This window comes from Corvus hawaiiensis, chromosome 22 (genome assembly GCF_020740725.1).
Source record: "Corvus hawaiiensis isolate bCorHaw1 chromosome 22, bCorHaw1.pri.cur, whole genome shotgun sequence".
Taxonomy (NCBI): domain Eukaryota; kingdom Metazoa; phylum Chordata; class Aves; order Passeriformes; family Corvidae; genus Corvus; species Corvus hawaiiensis.
Window position 1 is genome coordinate 627,954 of NC_063234.1, and position 27,497 is coordinate 655,450.

General features: G+C 45.1%; 3 protein-coding genes across 22 annotated transcripts in view; all 3 read right to left on the minus strand.

Moving 5' to 3' along the window:
• Positions 1–233: 233 nt before the first annotated feature.
• CENPS (centromere protein S) lies at positions 234–2,977 on the minus strand. Its single transcript, XM_048326077.1, has 5 exons — positions 2,868–2,977; positions 2,636–2,759; positions 2,217–2,250; positions 1,552–1,618; positions 234–811 (listed from the first exon to the last, which is right to left on the minus strand). The coding sequence occupies exons 1-5, from the start codon at positions 2,916–2,918 to the stop codon at positions 656–658; spliced, it is 432 nt and encodes a 143-aa protein (XP_048182034.1). The 5' UTR covers positions 2,919–2,977; the 3' UTR covers positions 234–655.
• Positions 2,978–3,853: 876 nt separating this feature from the next.
• On the minus strand, positions 3,854–14,423 carry PGD (phosphogluconate dehydrogenase). The gene is made up of 13 exons (XM_048326072.1): positions 14,320–14,423; positions 12,997–13,072; positions 12,392–12,571; positions 12,186–12,251; positions 10,995–11,113; positions 9,907–9,976; positions 9,389–9,523; positions 8,781–8,970; positions 6,804–6,934; positions 6,190–6,323; positions 5,765–5,864; positions 4,709–4,831; positions 3,854–4,167 (listed from the first exon to the last, which is right to left on the minus strand). Exons 1-13 carry the CDS (start codon positions 14,325–14,327, stop codon positions 4,048–4,050), a joined length of 1,452 nt encoding a protein of 483 aa, XP_048182029.1. The 5' UTR covers positions 14,328–14,423; the 3' UTR covers positions 3,854–4,047.
• A 1,857-nt stretch (positions 14,424–16,280) lies between these two features.
• The window catches only part of KIF1B (kinesin family member 1B), an 82,499-nt gene continuing 71,282 nt past the window's right edge, over positions 16,281–27,497 (minus strand). For all 20 annotated transcript variants that reach the window (XM_048326051.1, XM_048326053.1, XM_048326054.1 and 17 more), the window contains 10 exons: positions 26,920–27,053; positions 26,360–26,421; positions 25,519–25,664; positions 25,019–25,258; positions 24,519–24,590; positions 23,800–23,921; positions 22,879–23,028; positions 22,212–22,404; positions 21,497–21,615; positions 16,281–20,912 (listed from right to left, as the gene is read on the minus strand). In XM_048326051.1, coding sequence (XP_048182008.1) covers positions 20,870–20,912; positions 21,497–21,615; positions 22,212–22,404; positions 22,879–23,028; positions 23,800–23,921; positions 24,519–24,590; positions 25,019–25,258; positions 25,519–25,664; positions 26,360–26,421; positions 26,920–27,053 — 1,281 coding nt within the window. In that variant the 3' untranslated portion in view covers positions 16,281–20,869. The remainder of the gene's footprint in view (positions 20,913–21,496; positions 21,616–22,211; positions 22,405–22,878; positions 23,029–23,799; positions 23,922–24,518; positions 24,591–25,018; positions 25,259–25,518; positions 25,665–26,359; positions 26,422–26,919; positions 27,054–27,497) is intronic.

A 27,497-nucleotide genomic window follows, 5' to 3' on the forward strand; every position in this document is an offset into this window, starting at 1 on the left:
AAGAGCATGGATGGCTGTGCTACCCCTAGAAACCTGCTTCCTTTGAATGTAATTATTTTCATTCTTTGTACAATTCATTTGCACTGGGTAAGGCTCTGCCAGCCCAGCAGAGGGCAGTGGGGATCCCTGTCTGCCGCTGCTCCGAAGCCACAGTGCGACCCTAAAATGGGAATTACTGACAGTGGCGACTGTACCCCAACAGTGTCACAGGGGCGAAACGGCACAAAACATGCTTAATTGTCAAGACAACGAGCGAGAGATATGGTTTATTAAAAACAAAATATTCAAAATGTCTGAGCAAAAATATCAAAACTGGAAGCAAGGAAAAAGTCAGTTACCAGAGAAATAAAGTAGCAGAATGGAGGGCATTGCACATACTGAGTTATGGGTCAGTGAGAATGGTCTGCTCCAAACTCTTTATTTAAAGGATTTTAATTTTAATGACAGATACCTTTTGTGAGCAATTAAGGCATTTTGGCTGTAAGCTTACTGAATTCTTACAGACTTTCCATTTTTGGAACAATAAAAATCCAATCACATTCACCTAAAAACCTAAAGATTCATTATTGGAGCTAACCTGCAAGATGAATAGGCTAATTCTGGTTTCTCTAGGATAGTAAGAGAAAATGACCTAAAACATTACTTGAAAGATAAATCATGCCATGCTGGAATCTTCATTTTCAGTCACAGCTGCTTCTTGTTCCCCAGGAGTTCTCCCTCCCTTAGCTGCACTGGACTTCTTTTTCTTCTTCTCCTTCTGCTCCATGTTACTTGATGCAAGCTCTTCACTCTTCTGAGTGATATATTTTAGCTGGGAACAGTAAGCTAATCAGTCCTCTACTGAGGAACTTCATTCATTCATAAAGCATTAAAAAGAAATACTGAAGAGAAATTGACATGGCAAGTTCTTATTACAAGAAACATGACAGACTCCAAAAAACATTTACTTTGCCTTCTCAGGCAAGTTCACGCTGGGTATTTCAAAGCATATACAGAAGGAAAAAATCTCCTTACGTAAAAGTAAAATTAGTATTGGAAGCATTTTTCATGGATCCACATACAGGCATGTCGTAACAGATTAGTGAGTTGAATCCACTGAACATCATATATATCAGCACAAGAGAGAATACAGTGATTCTATGATCCCTGTATTAATGTTGGGAGACTCAGCACCTCAAGGTAGACTCAAGCTATTCTTGACCTTAGGCTACAACAAAGGAACACAACATCAGGAAAGAGCAAAGTGATTCACGATGCTGTGTCTGTTCATTACACTTTTGTACTGGGAACTTCAGCAGCCCTGGTGCAACGAGAGCACTGCTGCTCGAACTGCAACCAGATCTGTGTTACACCTCACCACAGCGACGCAGAGTGGCATGAAGCAAAATAAGATGAAAACTTTAAAATCACTGGATTGTGCCTATCTACCTCAGGAAGACGGTGAAATGGCTTATGCAACAGTTGCTTCACCATCTATAACTTTCATTCAAATGCTTTTAGGAATTAACTGGTTTAAAAATGTGGCGAGACAGAAAATACAGTGCATCTCACCAGAGAATTGCTTCTTCTAGCCAAAAGCTTCACATCTTCTGTGTTGACTGTGGTTCGTTTTGCATGCCTGCATAAAAATCAAAAAACACCCCTTAACATTTCTGCCAATACTGACCATAACAGGCCATAGAGCATCTCGTTCAGAGACTGAATTCACTGGCTAAAGAGACTTAATAGGGACCCAGCAAACCACACCTGCCTGTCTTTTCTACCTATACACAAAAAACTGTTTTATCAAGTTTGTATGTGTATTTCAAAATCTCCACACTTCTGTGTTAAAATTTAGCAAGCAGAACTTCAAGTCCCACTGTTCTGTTCACTCTTGTCAGCAGGTGTTAGGTTTTAGCTACTTAAAACACTCCCTTACAACCCCTTGAAGCAACCAGGCAGGCTGGTAAACACTTGTCAGCCCCAAACCATCCAGTACCACTGTATATCAATGCATTTGACAATTGTATACAATTGTTAACCTAAACATCATTTGTAATACAAATGAACTTCTAAGACCAGGAAGTACTGACAAGGAATTTCTATTTCATAACTTCACAGCCACTATTTAAGCAGCCAACCAAGCCCTTTAAAGCTTGAATTACAAGATGTGTTCTAAAGATTGTCTAGGAGTCAACACAAAAAAAAAGAAAGCTTTTGTAACAATTAGTGCCTACCTTGCAAACATTTCCAGGTCTTTTGCAAAGATTTCTAGAGAAAACACAAAGATGTCATATATTTTAAAATACTAACTCTGAGTGGGAAGAGATACACAATACACAAGTTATCAAGGCAGTTACGAGAAGTGACCATAGCTGGTTATTAGGCACCACTCGTACACAAGCAGGTAGCCACACAATATTCCCTCATACATCTAAATGCTTTTTTCAGGTCTGAAAAGTCGAACCAGTACTTCTTGTACTTAAAAAATACATAATGCAAGAGAATTCCGCGGTGACACCTAGTTCGATGCTATTATTTTTGAAGGCCTGTGTCTCCAGCAATGGCTCCCGAACAGACATGAAACGCTGCGGTAACCCAGGTACCACAAGGCAACTCCAGGTAACCCAGGCAGCACCAGGTAACGCAGCTGTACCGCACTGCCGGAAGGTGATCTCTGCGATGGCCGCTATGCTCTGTTTGCTGAACTGCACGTCCTTGTCCTCCTCCACCTCCTGGCACAGGCACCCCACCGTGTAGTGAACCGCCGCCTTCAGCCTCTGCAGGGACCAAAGCAGGGGCAGGCAGTGACACACCGGCCCTGCCCCAAACCACCAAAGCCGACGACGGCCGCTCACGGCCTCCGAGCCCGGTGTGCCGCCCGGTACCTGTGTGAGCAGCTGCTGCTCCTCGCCGCCGAGCGCCGCCCCCGCCGCCATCGCGGCCCTCACGATTTCCCGCCCTTGGCGCTTCCCGCGCCGCCGCCATGTCGGGCCCCGCCCCGGGGCCGCTGTGAGGGGAGCCGCAGCCGCAGCCGCAGCGCGATGCAGCACCGCTGTTACCGCAGCAGTCCTTTATTTTACAGAACTCCCAAAGCTTACTGCCTAATCTGCGGAAAAGGTACCTTACATTGAAAGTTATGTTTTACCTTATACAGGTATTAAACTAGTGACTAAGTAGCTGCCTTAGTAGAAACATATACGGCCAAAATTAATATAAAAATCAGTGTGCACAGCACAAAATTTAACAGTCTGAGAAAAAAAAAAAAAGGTTCAGACGCCCAAGTGAATTTTCAGAAGTCCTGAAGATGACTGACAGTAGCATTGCAGGGAGAGGATATAAAATAGAGCCAACTTTGCATGCTGCTGTGGGTATTTTTAATTGCCCCATGGGAAGCAGAGGCAAAGAGTCAGGGAGATTTGGGCGAGGAAAGTGCAAGCACACAGCAATGCAAAGTGTTTATGCCAGGGTTTAAAACTGCGAACAACGGTTGGAGGGAGAATGGTGACAGGAATATCAGTTTTGTTTCTCCATGACCCATCCCATCCTTCCACCAAAACCACACAGAGCTCAGTGTGAAGTCTGAGCAGCTGAATGCCCAGGAATTAAATCTGTAAGAGACAAGCTGCTGCCTGTTAGGAATAAACCATGGCAATGAAAGAAAGGCCTTTATGTGCCTGGAACCTTGAGCAGAGTTACTATGCTGTCTGCCCCTCTCTCAGCAATTCCTGAACTGCAGTCATGTCTCTCTTGATCCCTGTGACTTTATGCACCACAATACAATAAACATACCATGACTGTAAATTCTATTAAATACTGCACAAAAACATTTTACCTAGTTTTGGCTAGCAGCAGTGGAAAGAAAACACCTCAACAGATTTATAACTAAATTTATTTAGTTTTCTTATATGATACATATAGAGAGGTATACATACATGTGTGAAATATACCCACAAGTTATTGCAAAAGAGTCCAAACACAAGGTCTAGCAGAGTACAGTAAAAAGTGATATTCTAGAAGAAATATCTGAGATCTACAGTATTTTGGCTCCAAGTGGAAGGATTTCCATTAGACATTGTAAGCAGAAGAGGACACGTTTCCTCCATGGCCTGTCCAGTTGGTATGGATAAATACCCCTGGCTTTGATAATAATTCATATGTATGTGCACCAAAGTAATCACGCTGAGCCTGGAATGAGAACACACAGACAAACCAGAAACACAAATGTCAATATCATATGAGTACTAGAAGTTGCACCTACTGTTACCTAACAAGGACTAGTAGAAATAAGATTTTACTCCAATGTTATAACACTCAAAATTATTTTCTCATTATTAGCAAAACCACTGCAATGAAAAATTTATTAATATCTAGTAATTAAATTACGAGTTCTGCAGAAACACAAGTATATGATTTCTGCTTGGTAGTAATCTAAAAAGCAAGCACTTCCATGCATCCAAACATTCAAAGATACTTCTCTATAAAGCATTTGGATTCAAAGATATCGTTACCCTTGTTTCACAGATGGAATACAAACACACACTGGGCACTGCCATACCAGCATCTCTGGTGTTCTTTATCCAGCTATCCCTCAGTGTTTTATTGACATGAATTTCATGTACAACAGAAATATATTAGGCAATCTATACTGTGGGTGATCAGGACATACTGCCATTGAGGCCCTTAAAGCAGTATTTAAATAACAGCATGATGAGATTTCTGTACCTACCTGAATCAGGTTAGCTGGCAACGTCTCATGCCTGTATCCATCATAAAAAGAAAGTGCTGTAGTGAAGCAGGGCATAGGGATTCCGGTCTGCACTCCAGTACAGATCACACGGCGCCAGGACTCCTGGGAGAGAGGAAAAGAGGGGGGGAAAAAAGGCAACTGCTCAGTGCTTGCTCATAGGTATGTGCAGGCATGTGAAGTACTCCAGTACAACTCTGTGTGCTATTTCATGTTCAACGAAATCTAATAACCAAGTCTGAGCAAATACAGCAGCGGATTCCTGATTTTACATAAACAAGATTGATCTAAAATAATGGCAAGTAAGAGTTAACAACAGGATGAGAACAGTTGAGACATGCAGTCAAACCACAGCCTCAAGCAAGGATGCTGTTCCTTCACATAAACATGGTCAGAGCATCTCAAAAGCATGAACTCAGCGGGGAACGGGGAATGTCCTGAGCAAACACTGAGGCAATTCCAGGACCTCTCACCAAGCACAGAACAAAGCTCGTCCAAGGGAGTGAGAGGGCAGCACTGATATTTCAGATAGATGTGGATAATCCTCAGTTCAACTGTTCATCTGATCTAGTAATTTGCATGAAATATTCAGATTCAGTTACAAGAACTAATAATGATAATATGAGACTTCTTTTTTGGCCAGATAATGTGGTTTTAATTCTGCCTGTCAGCTCCATCCAAATCAGGACACTGTTTATACAGACACAGGCCTAGAGAATGGGCGGGTCTGGAACACTGTTGTTCTGGGGCTACTGCAAACAATGGTACTGGAACAGAGCTTTATAGTCTGCTCAGCTGAAATCCAACTGTACAGTAGGCACAAGACACAGGGCAGTGATGAGAATGTTCACACTGGCCAGGCCTTTTTTCCTCATATTATGTCCTTCTGAATTGCTGATTTCTGCCTAAGGCTCTTCTGTAACAGTAAAATGGGAACCTTCAGTTTCCAGTGATAGCTTGGTCAGTATCAAAGAGAAGAACCATGACAGTCCTGGCTGTAAATTATTGGTTTTATGCTCTCCTTTCCTTGGAACTTACCTGACAGTTTGCTACAGCTCTCTTGAAGAAATCATCCAACAGCAAATTCTGGAGCTCAGGGTTTCGATCAAAAGCATCTTTGATTTTTCCCAGGAACACACTAGGCAAAAGCAAACCAAGAACAAATGTCACAGCTTCCAACAATCCATCCAGAATTCAAAACTTACAGTGCCAAAACCTGACTCAGCCAGACTCAGATTCCAAACATTACAAAGACCAAAGAAAATCTGCAGCAGTTAAGCCACCAGAATAGTGGGTTCATCTAGTAACCTTTAGTGTTGTCTACCACCTCTCAGAATCTTACCAGCAGAGTAGCTCCATGGATTTTCCAAGGAAATCTCTGGGCTTGTCAGCCAAGCACCTCATAAACTAAACTGCCCCCTCTTCTCCCCTCAGCAGCCAAGCTACCTCTTCATCTCAATTACCTTCTGATGATGCAGCCCCCTCTCCACATTAGTGCAATACCACCGTAGTTCAGTGTCCAGCCAAATTCTTTGGCTGCTTGTCTCAGCAGCATGAAGCCTTGAGCATATGAGATAATCTTGGAAGCATACAGGGCCTAAAAAAAAAAAAAACCAAATCAAGAAGTCTCACAAAGATACTCACAAAGTTGAACAACAAACTTCATGGTCTACATGCTCTGTTCAGCCCACATCTCAGCAGGGATGAGTACAGTAGCAACATTCCAGTTATTTGAGAACCAAAATATCCTTTCTCATTAGAAAGTTTGGTTTCAACAGAGAGAGATCAAGAGATCAATACCCAGGCAAAGGCAGGGGTATTGAGGGGTGGACAAGCTCCTGTACATGAATTATGATCTCTGTACCCCATGTAGTTGTCTCTGCCCACTGTGGCTTAAAGTTGAATTCCTTCTGGATTATTCTTTGGTTAGGAATGGGTCACATTATGCTTTGTGGACATCACGAGACAATGCACAGCGCTGAAAGCAGGAACCAGTTCTCATGAACCATAAACACAAGAGCTCCTCCCCAGGGTTCACAGGATCCCAAACCTGCTCTGACCCAGCACAAGGACTCACCTTGCGGATATCCTCCAGGAAGGCCTTCTTGTTCCCACTGAATTGAGTCATTTTGGGCCCATCCAGCAGCTTACTGGCCTGCACTCTCTCATCCTTGAGGGAAGACAGGCACCGTGCAAACACAGCTTCCCCTTTGGGTGTGGCAGGAAAGAGGAGATCATTAGGAAGCTGGGCATCACTGTTCATGTCTGAGATACTCAAGCACCACAGAGTGTCACTGAATGATGAGCCGTGTACACAAATGAAATAACAGGTGCAGAAATTAATTATTCCAACAGCATTCCTGAGGGACAACACTGCCACTCAGTACAACCATTGTGTAAGTATTGACTGATACAGCTTTTAAATGATAAAGAAAAAAGCCACAAGTGATCCACATGAAAATTTATCCTCAGGAACATTTACCAGCGCACAGTTTTGCAAATTTATTTTAAAATCTTTTCCTATCTATCAGAGACAGACAGTGTTGCACTGCAATCTAGGGAACAGCAAGGCTGAAGACTTCACCAAGTATTGTATCATGCTTTGAAGATAAAAAGCTGTTGCTTAAATGCCAGCTCACATGAACTGGATGTGCTTTGAAATACATACGTGCAAAATAAGGGCAATTAAAATCAAGAATAAATCAGCAGGTTAACTTATAAGATGAAATAAGATTCACAAATCTGGTAGCATTAGTATTCAGAAGTCCATAAAGTTTTTTAACATCACTAAGCAGGTTACTAAATATCATCTGTCAGACTGGCTCAGTGAGTTCCTAATCATGCTGGTTTAAACTGTACTTATTTGCAATTGAAGACAGTACTGTAAAATGAGGGAGAAAAAAAGTTTCCTTTTCAGGATCTGATAGAAAGAAAACAAGCAAATCTTCATGCAGTCATTTTGTTCCACCCTTTAAGTGAGTTGTGATATACCAAAAAAAAAAAAAAATCAACCCCACCACACCCCAAAATCAAATCAACAATAAAAAAAAAGAGTGAGTAATGTTTTCACAAGACTCTGGATCCTCCCTACAGCAGGAGGACACATCACACCTAAATCAGAACAGGCTAACTTCCATTTCTGCAAAAACTTCCCTCTACAGTGGGGAGGAGCAGCGTAGTAGGAAAATCAGGAAAAAGCAGGAGTAACATGACTCTGGTCTTTCAAGCAGAAGTTTGCAAGTCATGCTTATGCAGTAAAACCACACACAGCAACTGCCCTGAGAACGGCCAGGTTTGCACAAGGACTATGGCCCACACTTCCCTGTCAGCTCAGCATTACCTAACAATGCTCCCTGCCCCTGCAGAGCACGAATCGGGGAGTGTCTCCTCCACCCTTGATCTTTGCGAGAACCCCAAGCAGGAGAATATTAGCACTACAAGCAAGAAACACTGTTTCAAGCCTAGAACTGAAAGACTACAGCTGCGGTAGAACATTAAAACCATTTAGAGAACTTGTTTTGCTGTTGGAATGCATCCATGTTTCTTTGACAGCTACACCGTAGTTACTTTCTTTTAGCTACTGAATATAATTTTTCTTATCTTCAGGACTTGACCAGACAATGCAAAGGAAAAAGAGGTAGAGAAAGCATGGAAATGAAAGCAGATCTGAGAGCAAAGAACCTGTTGACTCATCTAATTTACTCAACAGGAAGCCCACTCTGGACCTGTGGTATTAGGGCACTCTAAATGTGTTGCAGATGTGTTACAGCTCCTCTGCATTACAGCACTCTGAGCACAGCATTTAATGTTCCCCTGTCACTGACACCACGGACATGGGTGTGACAACAGGACTGCCAGCATTTAAGGAACAAGGTAAAAACAAGCCCAGCAAAAAAACCCAGGAACAGCTGTCAGGGCAGAAAGGCTGGAACAGCTACACCTACAAGAGCCTCTTCTGCAAGCCAAGCCCTGCTGTGGGCTCACTTCTGTCTATTCCCATGCTCCTTCCTGTGATGTGGTACATGGAGGAAAGAACGATCAAAGAACCAGTTACCTATGAGTGTGACCGGGACTCCGTATTCCAGGGCAGAAATGGCTGTCCACTTCCCTGTGCCTTTTTGTCCTGCACTGTCCCTGATCTTTGGGAGGAGGTATTTGCCATCGCTGTCTTTGAATTTGAGAATATTGGCTGTGATTTCAATCAGGAAAGAGTCCAACTCTGTCTTATTCCACTCCTCAAATACCTGAAAAAGAAGAAAAAGTATATACATATACATACACACCCCAATTTGCTATGTCTCTATGATATCTTTTAATTGATTAATGTATATATTGTGCCTCCTGGATTATAATTCTCAGCATTTCACTAGCTCTTTTCAGGTAAGGTAATTCACATCTCTGCACATGAAGGTGCTTCCTGGGGAGAAATCAACTGTAGCATGGGAAGAGTTTTAGACAACTTCTATAAGCATTCAGCTGTATGTGCTCACTGCTCCTACCTCATGTGAAGCTCAGGAATGTTGTGCCCTGCCCTCACAGGAGGCATGTCAGAAAAACACACTTCAGGTATATGCAGCAGCTTTACCCAAGCCCAGCACCTCACCAGTAGCAGACAGACACCATGGCACGAAGAAAGGAAAGACATTAAAAACTGCAAATCACCTTTGCCATCTCATCATGCTCCATGCCCACCACATCTTTCATCAGGTGATAGGCCTCACAGATCAGCTGCATGTCTCCATACTCAATCCCATTGTGTACCATCTTCACAAAATGTCCAGCTCCTTCCTCTCCCACCTGTCAGGAAACATCCAAAAATCCCGTCAGCAACAGCATCATCAACACTTCCAGTGTTTAATACCTGCCCGTGGTTTCCTTCTGCCTAAAGAAGGGAATCAAAGACAGTGCTAACTGAAAACAGTGGGTCACGGGCCCACTTAGCTCCCCCAGCACGTGACCCAGCCACAAAACTTTGTCTTTCCATTGCATGGTGTGAGTTATCAGAGATGATAGATTGTAAATGAACACAGTCAGAAAATCAACCACTGATGGTGCTGTGTTTATTATGGACAAACATCCATGAGCTCCAGCAATGAAACTGCCTAAGCATGGCTCTAACCCCAAACTACCTAGGCAGGGATCTAACCCCAGGTTAGGGTCAGTATCAAATGACTATTTACCCAATCACAACAGGGTTCCCCAGATCCCACTTTAGCAGCAATGCTCTGAAATATGGTCTTGATGTGGGGCCTGTGAGGAGAAAGAATACACCTTAGCAGACAGGCAGGGGATACAAACACCACAAGAAAATAAATAAAATCTATTGGTATGATGCCTCCTTCTGTAGCCTGCCAAAAGGCAGCCTGGGGTGAGGGCAGCTGGCAGGTTGATAACCCACTCACACAGCAATGTCAATTAATTATGTTTTGCCCAACTAGACACTGTTTGCCAGACATTGGGACAATCAAGTCATGCATCCAACACTGTATGGACAAGTGTAATGCACTTAAAGGAGCCCAAATATCCTCTCCATTTGAACACAGAAGCTGTTCAAGGCAAAAGATGATCGGGCAGCAACTTATTGTTGTTGATGGCTTTTTGCCATCAAATTTGAACAGGCTGATACAGGTTATGAAACACTAATGCAAATGGACAGGGACTCAGGAGATACTAAAGCTCAGGTAAAGCCTGGGCACACCCTTTCTTTCCACATTTACACAGAAAATGGGCAACCAGGGATAAAGTCTAATATGAGCACCGATGTGCAGTCCTTTACTGAGACATGAGTACAAAACAGCACAGCAGCATGCAGAAACTTGCAAATAAATTGATGTACTACTATTGTAGTACAACCATGTACTGAAGCTCCTGTTATAATATGTCACTACAGGGCCATTTGCTGCTGCCTGATTCATGGTTAGCAGCTTCCCAAGTGTGTATGACCTCAAAAAAAAAAAAAAAAAAAAAAAAAGCACTTGTTTAAAATTTAAAAAAAAATTCCTTTCTCCCCAGGCACACATTTTCCCTTCAGATGTCTGTAGGTCCTACTTTTGCCTGTGGATTCCTGGAAGAAAAGCCTGCCTTACATGAAGGCTCAGCACTTCCCCATGATCCCCAGCCAGGTTGAGAAATCTGGAGCCTTGAGGAAGTGAGATGGCAACATATCTTGTTCTCTCCACACCCACACCCTCCTCTGTCCCTCCCTCGGCTCACAATTTGAATTGTTGCAAACCATTCTGAACAGGAAAATATAGTAGCTTGTGCTTACCAGGCTTCCTTGGCTCCTCCTGGCATGAGTGAAGGTCCATATCTGGCACCCTCCTCTCCACCACTAACACCACTTCCCACAAATAAGATGCCCTTTGCCTGTAGATCCTTACAACGCCTCTGGAACAAAGAGCAGAGCAGCACTATTTAATTTCGATTGATGCCAGAGCCTTATAGAAAAGGCTAGCAATTCAGACTTAAAATTAGGTTTTCAATTCTGCTTTTGACATGCTAGAAGCCAACCTCAGAGAAAGCTTGTACATGCACCAAAGTGAGCATTAGGAAACTTCCTGTTGCTTTGACATGGACACTTGCAAAAGCGACATGGTGAGAAAACAAGTCCTTATAAGCACCAGATAGAAATGAGCAGCACTGAGGCCAGAAAAGGCTTGGAATTAAGTGTCAGGTGACACATGCTCTGTGTAAAGATGTGGGGGAGGCAGATTAGGCCCAAGGTGGAGCTGCTGAGTTCATTGCAGAGTGAAGGTGCAAGCACAGAAAACTCTAAGGGCAAATAATTGCCTCTGAGTGGGAGAGAGGCACAGGCCGAGATCCCTAAGGTCAGCTGCAAGCTCCCCAAGGACTGACCCTCACTGAGTTTTTCATTCTGGCATGGTCAATTCACTTATCCAAGATCAGGATGTCGAAGCAGAAAGACAAATGAGAGCACCTCTTCCAAGATTTAGAAGTAGCAATCTGAATGCAGTATTTTCATGTGAGCATCCCAGATAAGCTAATGTAGCTTCTGTAGCTTCTACAGTTACAGCCTGTTCACAAGCAGATAATTACTCTGCTGCTTCCACTACCCAAACAGCAGTTCTGTCTTACTGGATTGTCCTGTGATCACGAAGGGTTAAGAAATAACAGCAAATCTATAAATATCCTTAGACTTATCAATCTCCCTGAAACCACCCTAAGATTGTAAAAGGAAATTTTCTAAAGGCCTTCACTCTTTCAAACATGTCCAAAAAATATTCTCTGATTATTTGGGCAACTTCTATAAAACATTCTTATAGGGCAATCCTTAATTGCTTTTTAATAGGCAGCATGATCTAATTTTGCAGAAATAATTCAGTTTGGCTTTTCCTGAGCACAGGGGTGATGGCATCTTATTGACTGACTATGCTGATGATCAGAAGTGGAAGAGACGTGTGTAATTTATTCATTCACTTTAGGTAGGAAACAGGCTTACCGTGGTATCTCTATACTCAGAATTCCCACCGTCAATTATGATGTCTCCAGTCTCCAACAATGGCACCTGTCAAAAATAAATCAGCATTTCACTTTTCTCCATACATTCAAAACCTCGCTAATGGTGAATAATTGAGAACTTTGGAGGAGAGGAAACTCCTCCAATAGACAGCAAGAAGTCACAGGTAGAACAAATGTCTGCCTCACCAATTTATTGATGAAGTCATCCACTGCACTTCCAGCCTTCACCAGCAAGATAATGCGACGAGGCTTCTTCAGCTTGGAGACCATCTCCTCCAGGCTGTGAGCACCGATCACTTTGGTTCCCTTGGCCTCATTAGCCAGGAAATCATCCACTTTGGAAACCGTCCTGTTAAAAGCACAAACCTGGGAGAGCAAGAAAACTCGTTAATAAAAGCTGCCAATGGAACAGTTACTTTAGCTCAGACTACAAATTATACAAGCAAGCTTCAACATCCTGTGCTCTCCCACTTCCACCTTTGTGACAGGCACAGGGCATGAACCTGAGCATGTCTTTGCAAATGCCTTGGGAACCTGTGGTTAATGGCAAGGCCAAGGCAAACTTCAGGGAAAAGTCATGCATAATTAACATATCAGGTGCCAGCTGAGTACAGGCATGCACCGCTGTTCTCTGGAATCAGGACAAAGGCCAGCACAAGGTATAACTAAAAGAAGGAAATAACACCCATTAGATCATCACAAGAACGAGGGGAAAGCACCCACAAAATGCTCAGCTCCAATCCCAAGTGCTACTGAGTCAGCCTTCCTAAACAGTATTTCTCCTCACTTACCACGAAGCCATGGTCATTCATGTTCAAAATCAGGTTCTGACCCATCACGGCCAGTCCAATCAAAGCAATGTCAGCTCTGGAATGTGAAAGAACAAAAATGCCAGGTAAGTCACTAGCAGTGATCCAGCAGTAGCATCCTTACCTCTCACAGACTGTTCTGACCATGCCAGCTGCCAGGGCAGCCCATCCCTTCCTAACAAACATGAAGTTTTGAGTTCATTCTGTCAGCTATTACTGTAACAGATCATAGAATCATGGAATATCCCGAGCTGGAAAGGACCCACACGATCATCCAGTCCAACCCCTGGCCCTGCACAGACCCCCCCTGCCCAATAATCCCACCCTGGGCATCCCTGGCAGCGCTGTCCAAACGCTCCTGGAGCTCTGGCAGCCTCGGGGCCGTGCCCATTCCCTGGGGAGCCTGGGCAGTGCCCAGCAGCCTCTGGGGGAAGAACCTTTCCCTGAGATCCAACCTAAACCTCCCCTGATACAGCTCCGGCCTGGGTCCTGTCCGTGGTCACACAGAGCAGAGATAAGAGCTGCCCCTCGGGACAAAGGTGCAGATCCTCGTGTCTCCCAGAGTGCAGAACACACACAATATGTCTGGAGTCACCATGATTTCTTCCCAACCACCAAGGAACAGCTGGATGAGTAGGAAAAGCAATCCGAAACACTGCACTACAGGCAGAGAGTGATTTGCTCCGCTGCACTAGAACATCGTGTCTGAATGTTATACCATGTTTTGCTTCCGCAATGCCAAATGACTTGGGGTGGGCACAGAAAACAAGGCAAACGGAGCATCCTTACTGGAGGCCGATGCAGCTCACAAGGAGCGCACGTAGGGGAACCAACCTCCTCTGACCCTCGGTTCACAACAACTTTCCTGCTTCACAGCCACGACTCCAGCACCAACTGATCCCGGATCCTGACACAGCCGCCCCATTCCTCTCCCTCCGGACCCACCGGCGAGCGGGGCCCATTGCAGCACCGTTCCCCCGGGCCCGAGGCTGTGCGGAATCACAGGGCAGAGCCCCCGCAGCAAACAGCGCAACAGGGCCTGCCAGCGCCGCGAGCTGGCCGCAGCTCTGCCCCACGCCAGCGCGGCCACGCCGGGGCCCCGCTCCTGTCCCGCTCCTGCCCCTGCCCCGTTCCGGCCCCGCTCCTGTCCCGCTCCTGTCCCTGCCCCGCTCCTGCCCCCGCCCCGGCCCCTGCCCCGGCCCCGCTCCTGTCCCGCCCCGCCCCGCTCCGGCCCCGCTCCGGCCCCGCTCCTGCCCCTGCCCCTGCCCCTGCCCCTGCCCCGCTCCGCTCCGGCCCCGCTCTCACTCGGCCATGGCGGCGGCGCGCGGCTCCCGGGGCTCTCCGGGCTCGGCCCGCGGCGCGCGCCGCTTCCCCCATCAGCCACGGGGGGCGGGGCGGGGCCGAGCGCGCCCATTGGCTCGTCCGGGGAGCCGCGCCCCCCGCCCATGGCCCGATGTCCCGAGGCCACGCCCCCTTAAAGGGGCAGTGGCGCGGTGGGGCCGGGGCTCCGCGCTGTCCGGGCCGCGGCTCCGCGCTGTCCGGGCCGGGGCTCCGCGCTGTCCGGGCCGGGGCTCCGCGCTGTCCGGGCCGGGGCTCCGCGCTGTCCGGGCCGCGGCTCCGCGCTGTCCGGGCCGGGGCTCCGCGCTGTCCGGGCCGGGGCTCCGCGCTGTCCCCGCCGGGGCTCCGCGCTGTCCGGGCCGCGGCTCCGCGCTGTCCGGGCCGGGGCTCCGCGCTGTCCGGGCCGGGGCTCCGCGCTGTCCGGGCCGGGGCTCCGCGCTGTCCGGGCCGGGGCTCCGCGCTGTCCGGGCCGCGGCTCCGCGCTGTCCGGGCCGGGGCTCCGCGCTGTCCCGCCGGGGCTCCGCGCTGTCCGGGCCGCGGCTCCGCGCTGTCCGGGCCGGGGCTCCGCGCTGTCCGGGCCGGGGCTCCGCGCTGTCCCCGCCGGGGCTCCGCGCTGTCCGGGCCGGGGCTCCGCGCTGTCCGGGCCGGGGCTCCGCGCTGTCCCCGCCGGGGCTCCGCGCTGTCCGGGCCGCGGCTCCGCGCTGTCCGGGCCGCGGCTCCGCGCTGTCCGGGCCGGGGCTCCGCGCTGTCCCCGCCGGGCGCTGATGCTCCGCCCGCCCGCGGAGGAGCCGCGCAGCTGCCCCGTGCCGGCGGCTGTGCCTCTGTTCCCAGCGATGCGCACCCCTGGGACCGCTGGGAACTGCGCAGTTTGTCTTTTCTCTCTAATTATTATTAATTGGCTCTCGATTCTGCCGCTGAACATCGTCCCAGGCGGCAGTCAGCTCCTCAGGCATCACCGCTACCCGTTTGTCTTTACGTGCCCTAACTTCAGCCAAAACTTGAAAAACCTGCCCCTCCGTGAGCAGTGGGGTGACAGTAATTTCAGGACCTTTGCTCCACGACAGCCGATGTATGGTCAACACACATCTACCTCTTGAGACCGTAGTTTCTATTAAATTCTATATAAATTATTTTCTAAACAAGATCACCGGCTGCTATCTGGCCCATCAAGTTTTTGGTTCAGCTTAATTTTGGGCACTAAGCGTGAATGAATCAGAAAGCAGTGAAACAGAGCAGCTTCCATGAGGTATTATTAACCTGTCAGAAGAGCCACCAGAGAAAGTTCACAGGTTACTCAAGTGCATAATCGGAAAAAAACCACGGCATCAGCCCCAGCAGCAAAGACAACAGCTTTTCAGATAAAGAACTGAGGAGGCCAGCAGCCTGATAAAGGTATTGTGTCACCATGCAGCTCGTTTAAAGTTCCAGGAGGTTTTTGACCCATTTTGGTGGGACTTAAATGCTTTGGGAATGCCCTGTCCGTGGCTTTTAAAAGCTACAGAGAACTTTGCACCTTCAGACCAAGACAGGAATGATTCACAGGGGTCCCCTGACAACATCTTTGTTCCCAGAGTTCCAATTTTGCTGTTGTGTTTTGATGGTTTGATTTCACCCATTTCCTCTCATTTCCAACTGTCACCCCCAGATAAGCGAGTTCAGTATTGGCAGCACTGTGACAAGCCTAATTTATTTTTCAAGCAAAATAATCATTTGAAAGCATCCAAAAAACATTTAGAAATGCTGCATAACATACCAGAGGGGAAAGGATGAGGGAGGATAAGCAGGGCCTCCCTTCCCCTTCTTTCTCAAGAAAGTCGAGATAAATTTGTTTTCATGAAACCATCGGCTTGTTCAGGACAGGTTTTAAAAACAAGTAATCGACATAAGACACAAGTAATTAAATCATAATGAAAGGAGCACACATTCTATCTGCTAATGCACTGGTTGTACCTTTATTGTTTCACCTCGTTCACTAACAATTCAGTGGTGCAAGGTTACCATACACAGTTAAGATATCTGCATTGCACACCTAAGGCTATACAGCAAATGGATCAGAATTAGTACAAATACATGAACTATATTTACATTTTGTATACTCAAGCTCCAAATATCAGATATATTTACAAAATAAAATAAGAAAATGAAAACCTGAAATTAATGTACAGTGTTGCTGATACACTCCTTCGCTGGGATGAAATCAGTTTGCAAAGAGATTTGTTCAAGAAGGCCACTTATACAGCATATACCTTGTATACCTTGTGTACAGAGAGATTAACAGGGACATGGGGACCGCAATTCCAAGGGATTTGTTTCAGTGAACACCATGTCTAATGTCCAAATTCGGGAGCCATAACCAACTGCACATGAAGTATGAACAAGCAGAGTGGAAAATTAAGACCTGATCCTGGGAAGTGCTGATCATTCAAGACTGCCTCTGCTTCCAGTCCCTGGTTTCCAGGCAAGCAAGAGGTAATTCAGCACTGCTCAGGGGCAGCCCATTCACTTGGCAACATTAAGAATTGAAGACTTAGGAGCTCCACACCAGTTTTCTGAATACACAGCTGATCCCAGCAACTTAAATCCTGTTCCCAATAACATTGGACACAACCATCTGGTTAGTGTTGGACTAGTTTTGGTTTCAAATACACAGAACACATAAATGGCCTTCTGAACAAAAAAGTCAGTCCTGTTCTTGAAGAGCTGATGTTTTTAAACAAGGAAGCGCGAAGTTAAATACATCCTGCTACAGACACTACAGCCAGACCACAGACTGGGGTTAGGAACTACAACGGAGAGATGCAACGCACACGTCAGACCCATCTGTAGGGACATTCAGCAAACCCTTCCCGAGCAGCAGCAGGATCCTTCCTCCTCCCAGCAGCAGGTCAACAGCTGCATCTTCAGCAAAAACACCCACCAAGCACAAACTAGCACGAACTCAGGTGTGCAGGAGTACCAGGCAGATGCATGTGCACAGGCAGTTATTAGTCGGCTGCTTAGTACCAGTGGGTGTTAGACCGAAGCTAATCCTCTTTCTTATCTAATGTGCAATTAATTACAGATGTATAAATATACATTACATAAAATTAAATCCCTGTAAATTAGATAACAAGCAGCAAAAAGTAAAGTCTTTACTTTGAAATACCTTGCTAATCAGTAATAAGGACTATTAGACATTGACCAAAAAAACCTTTTCTCGGCAGTCTAGAAATCATACTCTCTGGAAATAGTACTCCCTTCTCTTCTGTATTCCCAGAATACAGGAATCTTCTTTAAAAAGGTACTTAAAGTGCATTTCTAAAATACAGTGTAGGAGGTTTAGCTTAATTTTAAAATACCCAGGAAGATCCAACATGATTTTCAATGGACAAAAAGGATCGTTTTCTCCTTCCTTTTGGCGAGGAACATAAAAGCCCAACTACAGCACAGTTTGACACTTGTTCTCCCCAAGGAATGCCCACCAAGCTCCCTCCTAGTGTGTGTCCTCACGGGCTGGCAGGCCCACAGCACAGTGCCTCGTCTCCAGAGGCTGAGTCCCAAGAGCTGTCTGACTCTGGGACTCCACACACACACAGCAGGTAACCAAGAGTGGGCTTTGGAGTGTCCGGAGAAGGCAACTTAATATATTTTTCCTTCCTCATTCTGTTTCCAAAAAGAAAATTCTAACATGTTGGGCTAAGTTTTGAAGTGAATGGAAATTCACTTTTTCTGTTTGTTTATTCGTTTGCTTTGTTATCTCTTTAAAGAAAACTTGGATTGGTTTCAGTCCAGTTTTAAGTAGGGAAATCCAAATGTCTCAAAGCAGCATTCAGTAATTGCAGAAAAACTTTGTCTGCCTTTATGTCAGACCTGAAAACAGTAATGCCCATTTGAACTCTACACAACAAGGACCTAGTTTGTCACAGATTATGCAGCTTTAAGAGATGCTGATCTTAAAAGCAGAGTTTTGGTCTTCTGATGATCTGTTATCCACTCAGACTTCAAGTCACCAGAAGCTGCTTGGAGTTTTTAGAAAGAAGAGTAACATTTGTGCAACACAACTGTAACACTTCAAGCTCTGTATAAAGTAAGCATCTGTCTCTTCCTGCTTTTAAAGGAAGATCCCTTAATCATGATTCTGTGCAATGCCTATATCCACTTGGTTCATCCTCTGGCTTATCCATAGCAAAGACTTAGAAAACTAGTTTTCCTCTAGTTAAAAAAAAGAAACAGATAAAAGTTAAAATGCTCTCAGTGTGTCACAACCTACCACCACCTCAATCACTCTGCCTCCTCAAACAGGTTCCACTGTCATTATAAACAGTGGTGATGGCAGCAATAACTTAATGCTTAGAATTAACCTAATTCTTGAGATCAGCTTAGCTGCAGTGTGAGGAGCCCTCCTGCAGGACAAGCAGTTTTATCCACACACTGGAGGTGCTTTATCATCATTGCATAACAAAGGAATATCATCACTGTATTAAGAGTCACACACAGTTAAACAAGACAAAAACAGAAGGAAAAAAAAAAACAAAAAAACCACATCCCTATCATGTTCCTGGGTTCCCAGGATGCTCCCTCACTCTGGCTTCCAGTTCTGAAATAAATCTGAGGACCAGAGAGACAGCATGAGCATATGACTTAGCTTGAGAACTCCCTCGAGATATGTAAAGATGTATCCTAGCAAGTGTCAGACTCCATCTCCCTGCTCCTTTGCCTTCCATGCTGTTAGGAGGTCTCATTATGCACTGCTCTTTGATGAAAACCCCATGAAGCAAAAATCTCTCTCAACAGATTCCAGTCCCACGTACACTTGGCCACAGAACTCCCAGGGCATGGCATGACCAGCTGATGCGTGACCTCAATCCAAATGACCTTCCTGAGCTGTGCCTAATGTGCCTACTGCAAGAGTGGAGCAAACCCTTTTACCTCTCCCTTGAGAGGCTGGACCGTGCAGATGAAATCCCTTTCCATTCCCCAGCATCACAGGCAGCCCTATCAGTGCCCAAGGTACAGCAAGAAAGGTTAACACAGCAGGAACACAGTAAAGGACACACACACATCCCCAACCTCCCTGAACACCTGACTGAGGGAGAGGAGTTCACTGCCCCAAAAGGAAATTCATTCTGCTTTTCTTTCTTGGGGCAAGCTTTGGCCACAAGGAGAACTTACACTTGTAGGTCAAGAACTGACACCACCCAGCTGACATTCCACTGACCAGGACCAGAATCCACTTGCTCTCTTCCCCAGGAAGGATTAACTCTGAATCTGGTGGGGTTTAGCTGATGAAAATTGTAGCAGGGATATTAGGAGACACTCAGCAGTTATTTCAAAAGGAATTGAAAGCGTCCTGCAGCTCCCTGGAGAACACTGCCAGTGCTGGGTCTAGGAAGTGCTCCACAGACCTTGGATGCTCCCATGGGCAGGTGGGGTGACATGGGAGCATTACAGGTAAGGGATGCACAAAAAGGCCCTTCGGAACGATGCCACAGAGCTACCAGACTGACACAGCCATGGGAGCCCCAACCCTCTTCCCAGAGAGGTGAGAACTGTTCCTGCAGAACTTGGAAGTCAGGACTGAAAGCAGAAAGAGGAGATCTGCCCTCCATGGTGATCCAGGGACCAACTGCACTTTCATTTCCATTTAACACTCTCCATCTGTCAAATACAAGGCTTGAGCATCTGAAATTTTGGGGATTTTATCAAATATTTCAGTCTGTGGTCTATTTCCCCTCATATCAGCACAGTCTGCTCAGCTCAGTTCAGAGGCTGAGGAGTGAGTGTTGATGGAAACTTCTGGGAAAGAGTGAAAGCCAAGCACTATTCACCTGCAACCCCCCACAGCAAGAGTTTAAAGGCAGATTGTTCTAGCCAGCCACTCCTGGTTTGTTCCCTATCTTTTTCCAACTCATGCCTTTGCCTGCTGGACCCTGGAAACTCAGAAACTTGCACAAAGTCCAAAATCCAGTCTGCCCAGATAGATTTGTCCAATATCAGCTTTCAACAGAGTTCAACTTAGAGGCTGGATCCAGAAAGCCTGAGGAGCTATTGCAGTTCCTGGCTGGGTAAAGTCTCCATTAAAGAATTTATCTTTCCCTGGCATTGGAACTTTGCCCTGAGGGAACCAATGGCTACTGCCAAGTCACAAATTGAATGAAAACCCTGTAGCAGTCTAGACAGACAATGGACAGTGGGACAGACACCAAAAGGTCAGCTGAAATGGGAAAACAATTGTTATAAGAAAAAAAAATTTTTTTTTCTTTTTAGAGTCGTGCATAATCACTCAATTTTTTTGATTTTTTTTTTCTTTCTCTTTTTGTTTGGCCACATGCTACTAGTACAATTCTGGTACAGGTGAAAAGAAACAAGGTAGGGTTAGAATACCTAGAAAATGTGCTGAAGGAATGGGGAAGGTAGGGGATGTTAAGCCACAGGATTACATACAAGAGAAACCGTCAAGAATCACAAAGAGAAAATGAGAGGTAACACTATCCATCGGGAGGTGAGGGGGGAGAACAGATGAGAACATTACATGGACTCAGTACTTCATCTGGCCCGTGCGTCTTCGAGCCAGTTTTGACCTGTACCAAAAAAAAGAGAAAAGTAGTTGGTGAATTCTGAAAGTTTCTTTTTCCTCCCTCCCTGCAATTTGTCCACCTTTTTTTTTTTTTTTTTTAAATCCTCTGGTACAGTTCTAGTTTACTCCATATGTTAAGAAAGTAAAACGTATGCAGGGGCTGTCTGTGATACTGGAAAGGCTGCCAGAGAAGTTATAAAAAAGGGAATGTAATTTCTGCTTTAGCTCATAATCAAGAACCTAAAAAGAGTCCAGCACAGAGGAAGTAAGAAACTTTATAAATTTGTAAAATGGAAATACAAGGAAAGCATCTTGTGGCCTCCAAATGTAGCATCCCACACATGTTCAAACTGAAAATGGCTGTTCAGAACATCTCAAGCCAAAACAACAGCCCCTGCAGCTCCTGAAATACAGGGCTGGTTTGTTTTCTGATTGTTTGAGGGGTTTTTTTGCCTACCCTACTCCCTCCTCCAGTTCCCACATGTTGTCAAATTCCTCAGAACAAGATTAAAATCTGTAACCAACCATTTGCCTCCGGGTTTGACCACGTCCCTTCACAGCCCTGGCTGCGCAGGAGCAGCCTCTTACCGAATTGTGCCAGCAAGGAGAGGATTGAAGGCATATAACCAGTCATTCATGTCCTTGTCGTTGATGGCCTGGAGCAGGACTCCACGGTGCTTTGTGCACACACCAAACGTGTTGGGCGTCTGGAACACAAAGGACAATTTAAAACACAAAGTCTACAGGCACAGAAGCTGATGCACATTTCCTCTCTGCTCCATCACATCCCTAAAACCAACAAGACCTAAGGTCTTTCATTTATGTTTCACTGGTGATTTCCAGGATACTATTAGTCATTATCTTCTACAAAATATAGTTTTAACTCCTGAGTGTGGCTTTAAGAGCTGCTGAGATGGACCAGTAAAGTTCATTTGATTCCTTGCAGGATGTTTGTGTGTGTTGTTTTGTGGGGTCCTGTTTTTAAACAAACAAAACACACAAGCCCAAAAAAATATACAAAGCAAGCTGCAAAAACCCAACATGCAGGGTGATGGTACCAACACATGCTCCTAAAAGCCAATCTGATGTGGGACAGCAGTCAGGGTCACTCTCTGGTACAACTGTGTCCAAAACCATAAGAAACTCTGAAGAAACTGGGAGCTTTGTGGGCAGGATCCTCAATGCCTCCAAGAATCAGATCCATTTTCCTCGGACCAGAGATGACACACCTGAGGGTATGGATGCACTGCTACTTGGAACGTTCTTGCTTTATGGATAAAAAAACAACAGCTCTCAGACTGACCTTTACCATTGCCTGTTGATCCTCACTGTATTCCACCTGAGCTGTGGATAAGTTTATGACTCCTCTTTCTACAGGATCTTTGTCACTGTTGTAAATAAAAACATAGGGACGGCGAACCACCACAAAGTGCTTGGCCCAGGAGCTGGAGAGTGGCTCCTTGAAGTGGAGGTATCCTTTCTTTGACACCACAGAGCTGGAAAAAACAAACACACATTAAAACAGAAATCGATTTTCCCCTGAGTATCCCAACTAACTGCAAAACACTGTGTAAGACACTTGGTCTTTAATATGTTTTGTCTGCAACAGTATTCTGAAAAAGTTCTTCTAAAACAAGCTGAATTGTGTTTTCAACAACTATGCAGAAGTCTGACAGCAAGAAGGTCCCCAGAAATCTCTTTCAGTGAACGTCAGCCACGGTTTGATGATAACAAACATCATATTTGAGTTACTGGAAATCCCGTTCATTAAGTAGATGCAGGGAACGAATGCTGCAAAGATCAAATATCAACAAAACCTTCCCTAGTCCATCATAGAGGACTCTGCAGCTCTGCTATCCCCCTGTTAATTTTCCCTCCTCATGGGAATGAGGACACAGAACCTACAAATCTCAGAAAGCCCTTGGGATGGTTCTTGGGAAGCCACGATCACACAACAATAAAAAACTTACCCTGGTCTGATTTCCTCAATATCAGGAACGAGGTTTAGGAACTCGTTCTTTCCAGCTCTGGCAAGATAGGAAGTTTCTATTGCAGGAATTATCTGGAACTGTTCCACATCATGACAGGGACTGGAGGCACGGGAATTTGCTTCTGGTGTCCTTTAAAAAAAGTAGATAAAAAAAGTAAATTGCAACAAAGCAAGTGAAGGTGACAACAGAAATTAAACTGCATCTAAAGGCCAGCTTGAAGTTCCGTTCTCCAGCCCAGATTTATTTTAAGACACTGGGATTCTTTTGTACAATATTAAATAGCATTTTCCCTTGATATCTGTGGAAGAAAACTTGTAATAACTGCTAGTAAGTTGTTTCCCTGCTACTTGTACCTCGTTTCTCCCACTAAACATAATCAGAAGACAGACATACTTCCTACTACTGTTTGATGTAAAATGTACTGCTTCCTCAGCACTCCTCCCCTCAGGGATGTTCAACTGAGAAGGTACAAATTATGCCTTTCACTACATAGGTATTCCCAATTTAATCAAAAATATCTTGTATAGATACAGCTGAGAAAGATATACAAAGATTAATGGCCAAACTGGTTTATTCTGGGTCGTTATTAGTAGACCTTTTCAACAGACCTCTGAAAAAACTTGTGGACTCTGCACAGAGTAGATGCACTGGTCACTGGAACGAGAAGCATCTGACTGTTCCCCCAACACAAAGGGAAAAAAAACCACTTCAAAAGAACAAAATGGGGAGAAAGAATTGTGCAGAGTGACTGGAGAAGTAAGGCAAGGGGGCTGTACAGAGAAGTATCTGAAAGTAAGGAAAGGAAGAAAAGAGGAAAGAGGAAAAAGAACCCCAGAAAACAGCAAAGAGATCTGTGAAGCACTGAAAAGTGATGTTTTCCTTTTAGTAAGTTACACTTACTTCTGATCAACTGAATTGCACCTGGAATCCACCAGAGAAGGGCAGGTAGATGAAGGGGTGAGGGTTGCACTGCTGAAACTGGACACGGACGGGTCCCGCCCAATCGGAGAAATATCCGAGAGCTGCAAGCACAAACACAGGGAAAGCATTCCAGGGCTGGTTTGTAGCTGATGCTCACTCCTGGCTGAACATGGCTTTCAGCAGGGAAGGCTCAGATAACAGAAAGGCATTTCCATCAGCCATTCCCCTACTCTGTAGGCAAATTTTAGCACAAATCACCACAAACCCATCTGGGGGTAGAAATACAGCACCACTTATGCAGACACAGCTTGTTATTATCAATGTCCTACACTTCTGATTATTCACACTCTGACTTCCTCAATGGATACAGTATCATCCAGTTAGAAACTGGGTATTCCCTTTGCCTACAGGCAGAATTTTGAAGAGTCGATTTACCCTTTTACATAGGGAAAGTGTATGTAGGGAAAGACAGTAAGAGCCTGCTAATGAACTGGAAACTGTACTATCATTTCCAATTCCTGCCGTAGCCTAAGGAACCTGATGCTGAATAGCCAAATGCTTCCAATGGACTGAAAATAAAAAATAATAAAATTAATATAAAGTGGTTTATCTTTTCATAGTATCAGCAGATTCCACGACTACAAAAACACTGCTATTGTACTACAAATGGAGTGTATCATATCACATGAAATATTTACCTTACAATCGCTGATGCTGTTGTACACCTGGTTGAATTCCCGATTGAAGGTATGAGTAAGGAGCTGCAGACACTAAAGGGGCGGGTGAGGGGAAACAAATGAGACACAGAGGAGAACTTTATATTTAGATTTTCATAGAAATTTGAACAGAAGAAGTAATTTACCAAGACACACTTGGCAGCTCATGAAAGAAAAAACAAATTCTAAACTGCTGTGAAAAATCACAGAAGAAGAGGGGAATAATTGCTTCACTTGATAAAATTAGAAAGTTTTTATTGAACCACTAACACAGGGGAATGAGATACAGCCACAGCCCAAACCTACCCAGCAGCACTGGCTGGTGAGAGTGGCTTATCTCACTAACCAAGATGTTAAAATGAAACTCTCACAATACTGGCTATTCACCAAGCTATCTGAGAAGCTCGTCATAGGGGATTATTGACCTGTAATCCCCCCTCTGGCACCCCAGCTGTCAGCAGGATGGCTGCCCCATGCCATACCTTGGTGGCCAGCTCCTTCTCCCGATCCACCAGGCTCTCGATGTCCGCGGAGTCGTAGCCGCTGCTCTCGCTGGGCGTCACCGCGCTCTCGAAGGTCGTGGTGGAAATCTGAGAGGAAATGCTGGTGGAGGTGCTGAGGGTTCCACTGCTCAGACTGGGAGACAACGAGTCACTCAGGGACTTGGGGATGCTGTCACCAAGCTTCTCACGAAGCAGAAGGAAATGTCGGGTTTTTTCCACCTAGTAAGAAAACGAATCAGTATCATCTGCTCCAGGAAGGTGCCTATTTTACAGACACTGAATTCTTAGGAATCCTTTACTATTCATACCAGTAATTTTCCCCAGGGAAGGGAGTTCACAGTGGCACTGGGAATTGAATTTGCCTTTGTTGAGTACACTGAGATTCTGAGCTGAAGTCTCTACTCAGCAGCCAGACACACACTTTGTATCTTCTCTCTGGGAGAATTTATTTAAACCTTGACTTTGATCTCTTTACTCACCTCATGCAGCAGCTCCAGTTTCTCCAGTTCCCACTGATGCTCTAGAATGAGGCTGTCACCCCTGGGCCTCCAACCTGCCAGGTTCTCTTCTCCCCTCACATATGCCACAGAAGTATCCAGGACTTTCCTCCTCCTCCTCTGCATTCCTGAGCAGTAAAAAACAACACGAGATGTGTTAAAACCATAACCAGAGGGGTGTCACTAAGAAACAATCAGCAATTTGCAAAGAACCAGCACTTCTGCTGTTTGGCTGGAAATACACAACACAAGGATTTCATTAACTGCAAATACACAACCAAAGATACTTGATTTAGTCCAGATTTCTTACTTCATTCAGATATTTTCTATTGAGCAAGATATAATCCAACTCCTGTTCAGTCTAATTCAACACAAGAACTTCAGTTTTTACATCTTAGAAGAAAAATACACAGATACACCATGAACTACATTCTTTCCAAGTGGTGAAGCTTGCATCAGAAATCAGCAACATCTTCAAAACACAAGAAAAAGCTCTACTGCTGCAAAACCCAGTCTCAACTGTTAGTTATGAGCCACAGATGATGCCCCTAAGTCTAAGACTCAGGTACATGTGCTCAGTGTCCTGAGTTACCCATGTCAGAAAACGTTGAGTTTCCCATGAATTCTTGTTCACCAATGGTAAACACAGACCTGAGTCTAAAGTAAAAGCCTGAGTAAGTGTTTTATGGAATAGCAACATTCCATTGCTCCTATGAAACACAGGAACTGCTTCTGATCAGGACAGAGATGTTTACTCCATTCTGCCTGAGAAATTTTCTGCAGTATTTCATATTTATCAGTGGAACACCCAGTCACTGCTTACCTGGACTTCCTGTGTCTGCCATTTTGCACAAACTCAGTTCATAGATCCCAGTTACTCGATTGCTGTTCACAGGAAAGCAGAAGAAACAAAAACACACTATGTATTATCTTCAGAAATAAAGTGCTTCAGCTTTAGCTCAGTGCTTCCCAAAGTAGAATTTTAAGTATAGTTTTTAGTTAAAACTAGATCTCAATTCTACTCTTGCACAGAACAGCCAGGACAGACTGCAAGATCCCCAAAAATGGCATTTCCCCATGTTCCCCCCCACCCTGCCCTGGACTTGGAGAGCTGGTGCTGCAGTAAATTCCAGCTCAGGATCAAGGGCATCTATGTGCAAGCTTGAAAAAAGGATCCCTCTTCCCAACTGTCAGTCTGGAAAAGAAGTCAGTAAAGAGAGAAACCATCAGAGTTTCACTGAAATAAATCAAGAAAGAACATTCAAAACCAGACTGAGTAGGTAGAGTTCCAAGGAAAAAATATAGAAAACTAAACTACATCCTCGTAGAGAAAACACACATACTGACCAAAAACATCAACACCAAAATTCTAACTGAGCTTACGAGTCTGGAGATTTGGAGTAGCTGCTGCCGAAGAGGTTGCGCAGGGACCGTGGTGGGGAGATCTTGGCATCTCGGGAGTAAAACACCATACAAACATCCTTTGTGATAACAGCAGGCTGGATGCAGTGGTCAAGCTAAGAGGAACAGCAGCAATGAATGAATGAACGGCTGCAGCCAACTGTGCCAAGTTACACTCCTGCCCTTAGTGGGACAGCTTTTGAAATTTGTTCCTGTTTGGTTCTTTGGTGAAGGGTTTTCATATGTGTATCTGTGAAAGAGAGCTGTCAAATTTCTTGATGCATCTGATGAGTGAAATAATTTTACTACACAAAACAACAGTGTCTTGCACACAAAGCCAAGAGCTAAGCCACTGTTTGTAATACCAGTACTTACACAGCAATGTTCACTGATTTCAGTGGATTCTCAGATACAAAGATAGATAAAGCAAGGCTCAGAAAGATAAGATCACCAGTTTCTCTTGTGCTGCAAGGCAATAATACCTTGACATCAAGAGGTTAAGTGTGAGTACATTTTTTCCACCCTGTTCTCAGAAAATGAATAAATACTTTTACTGGCTT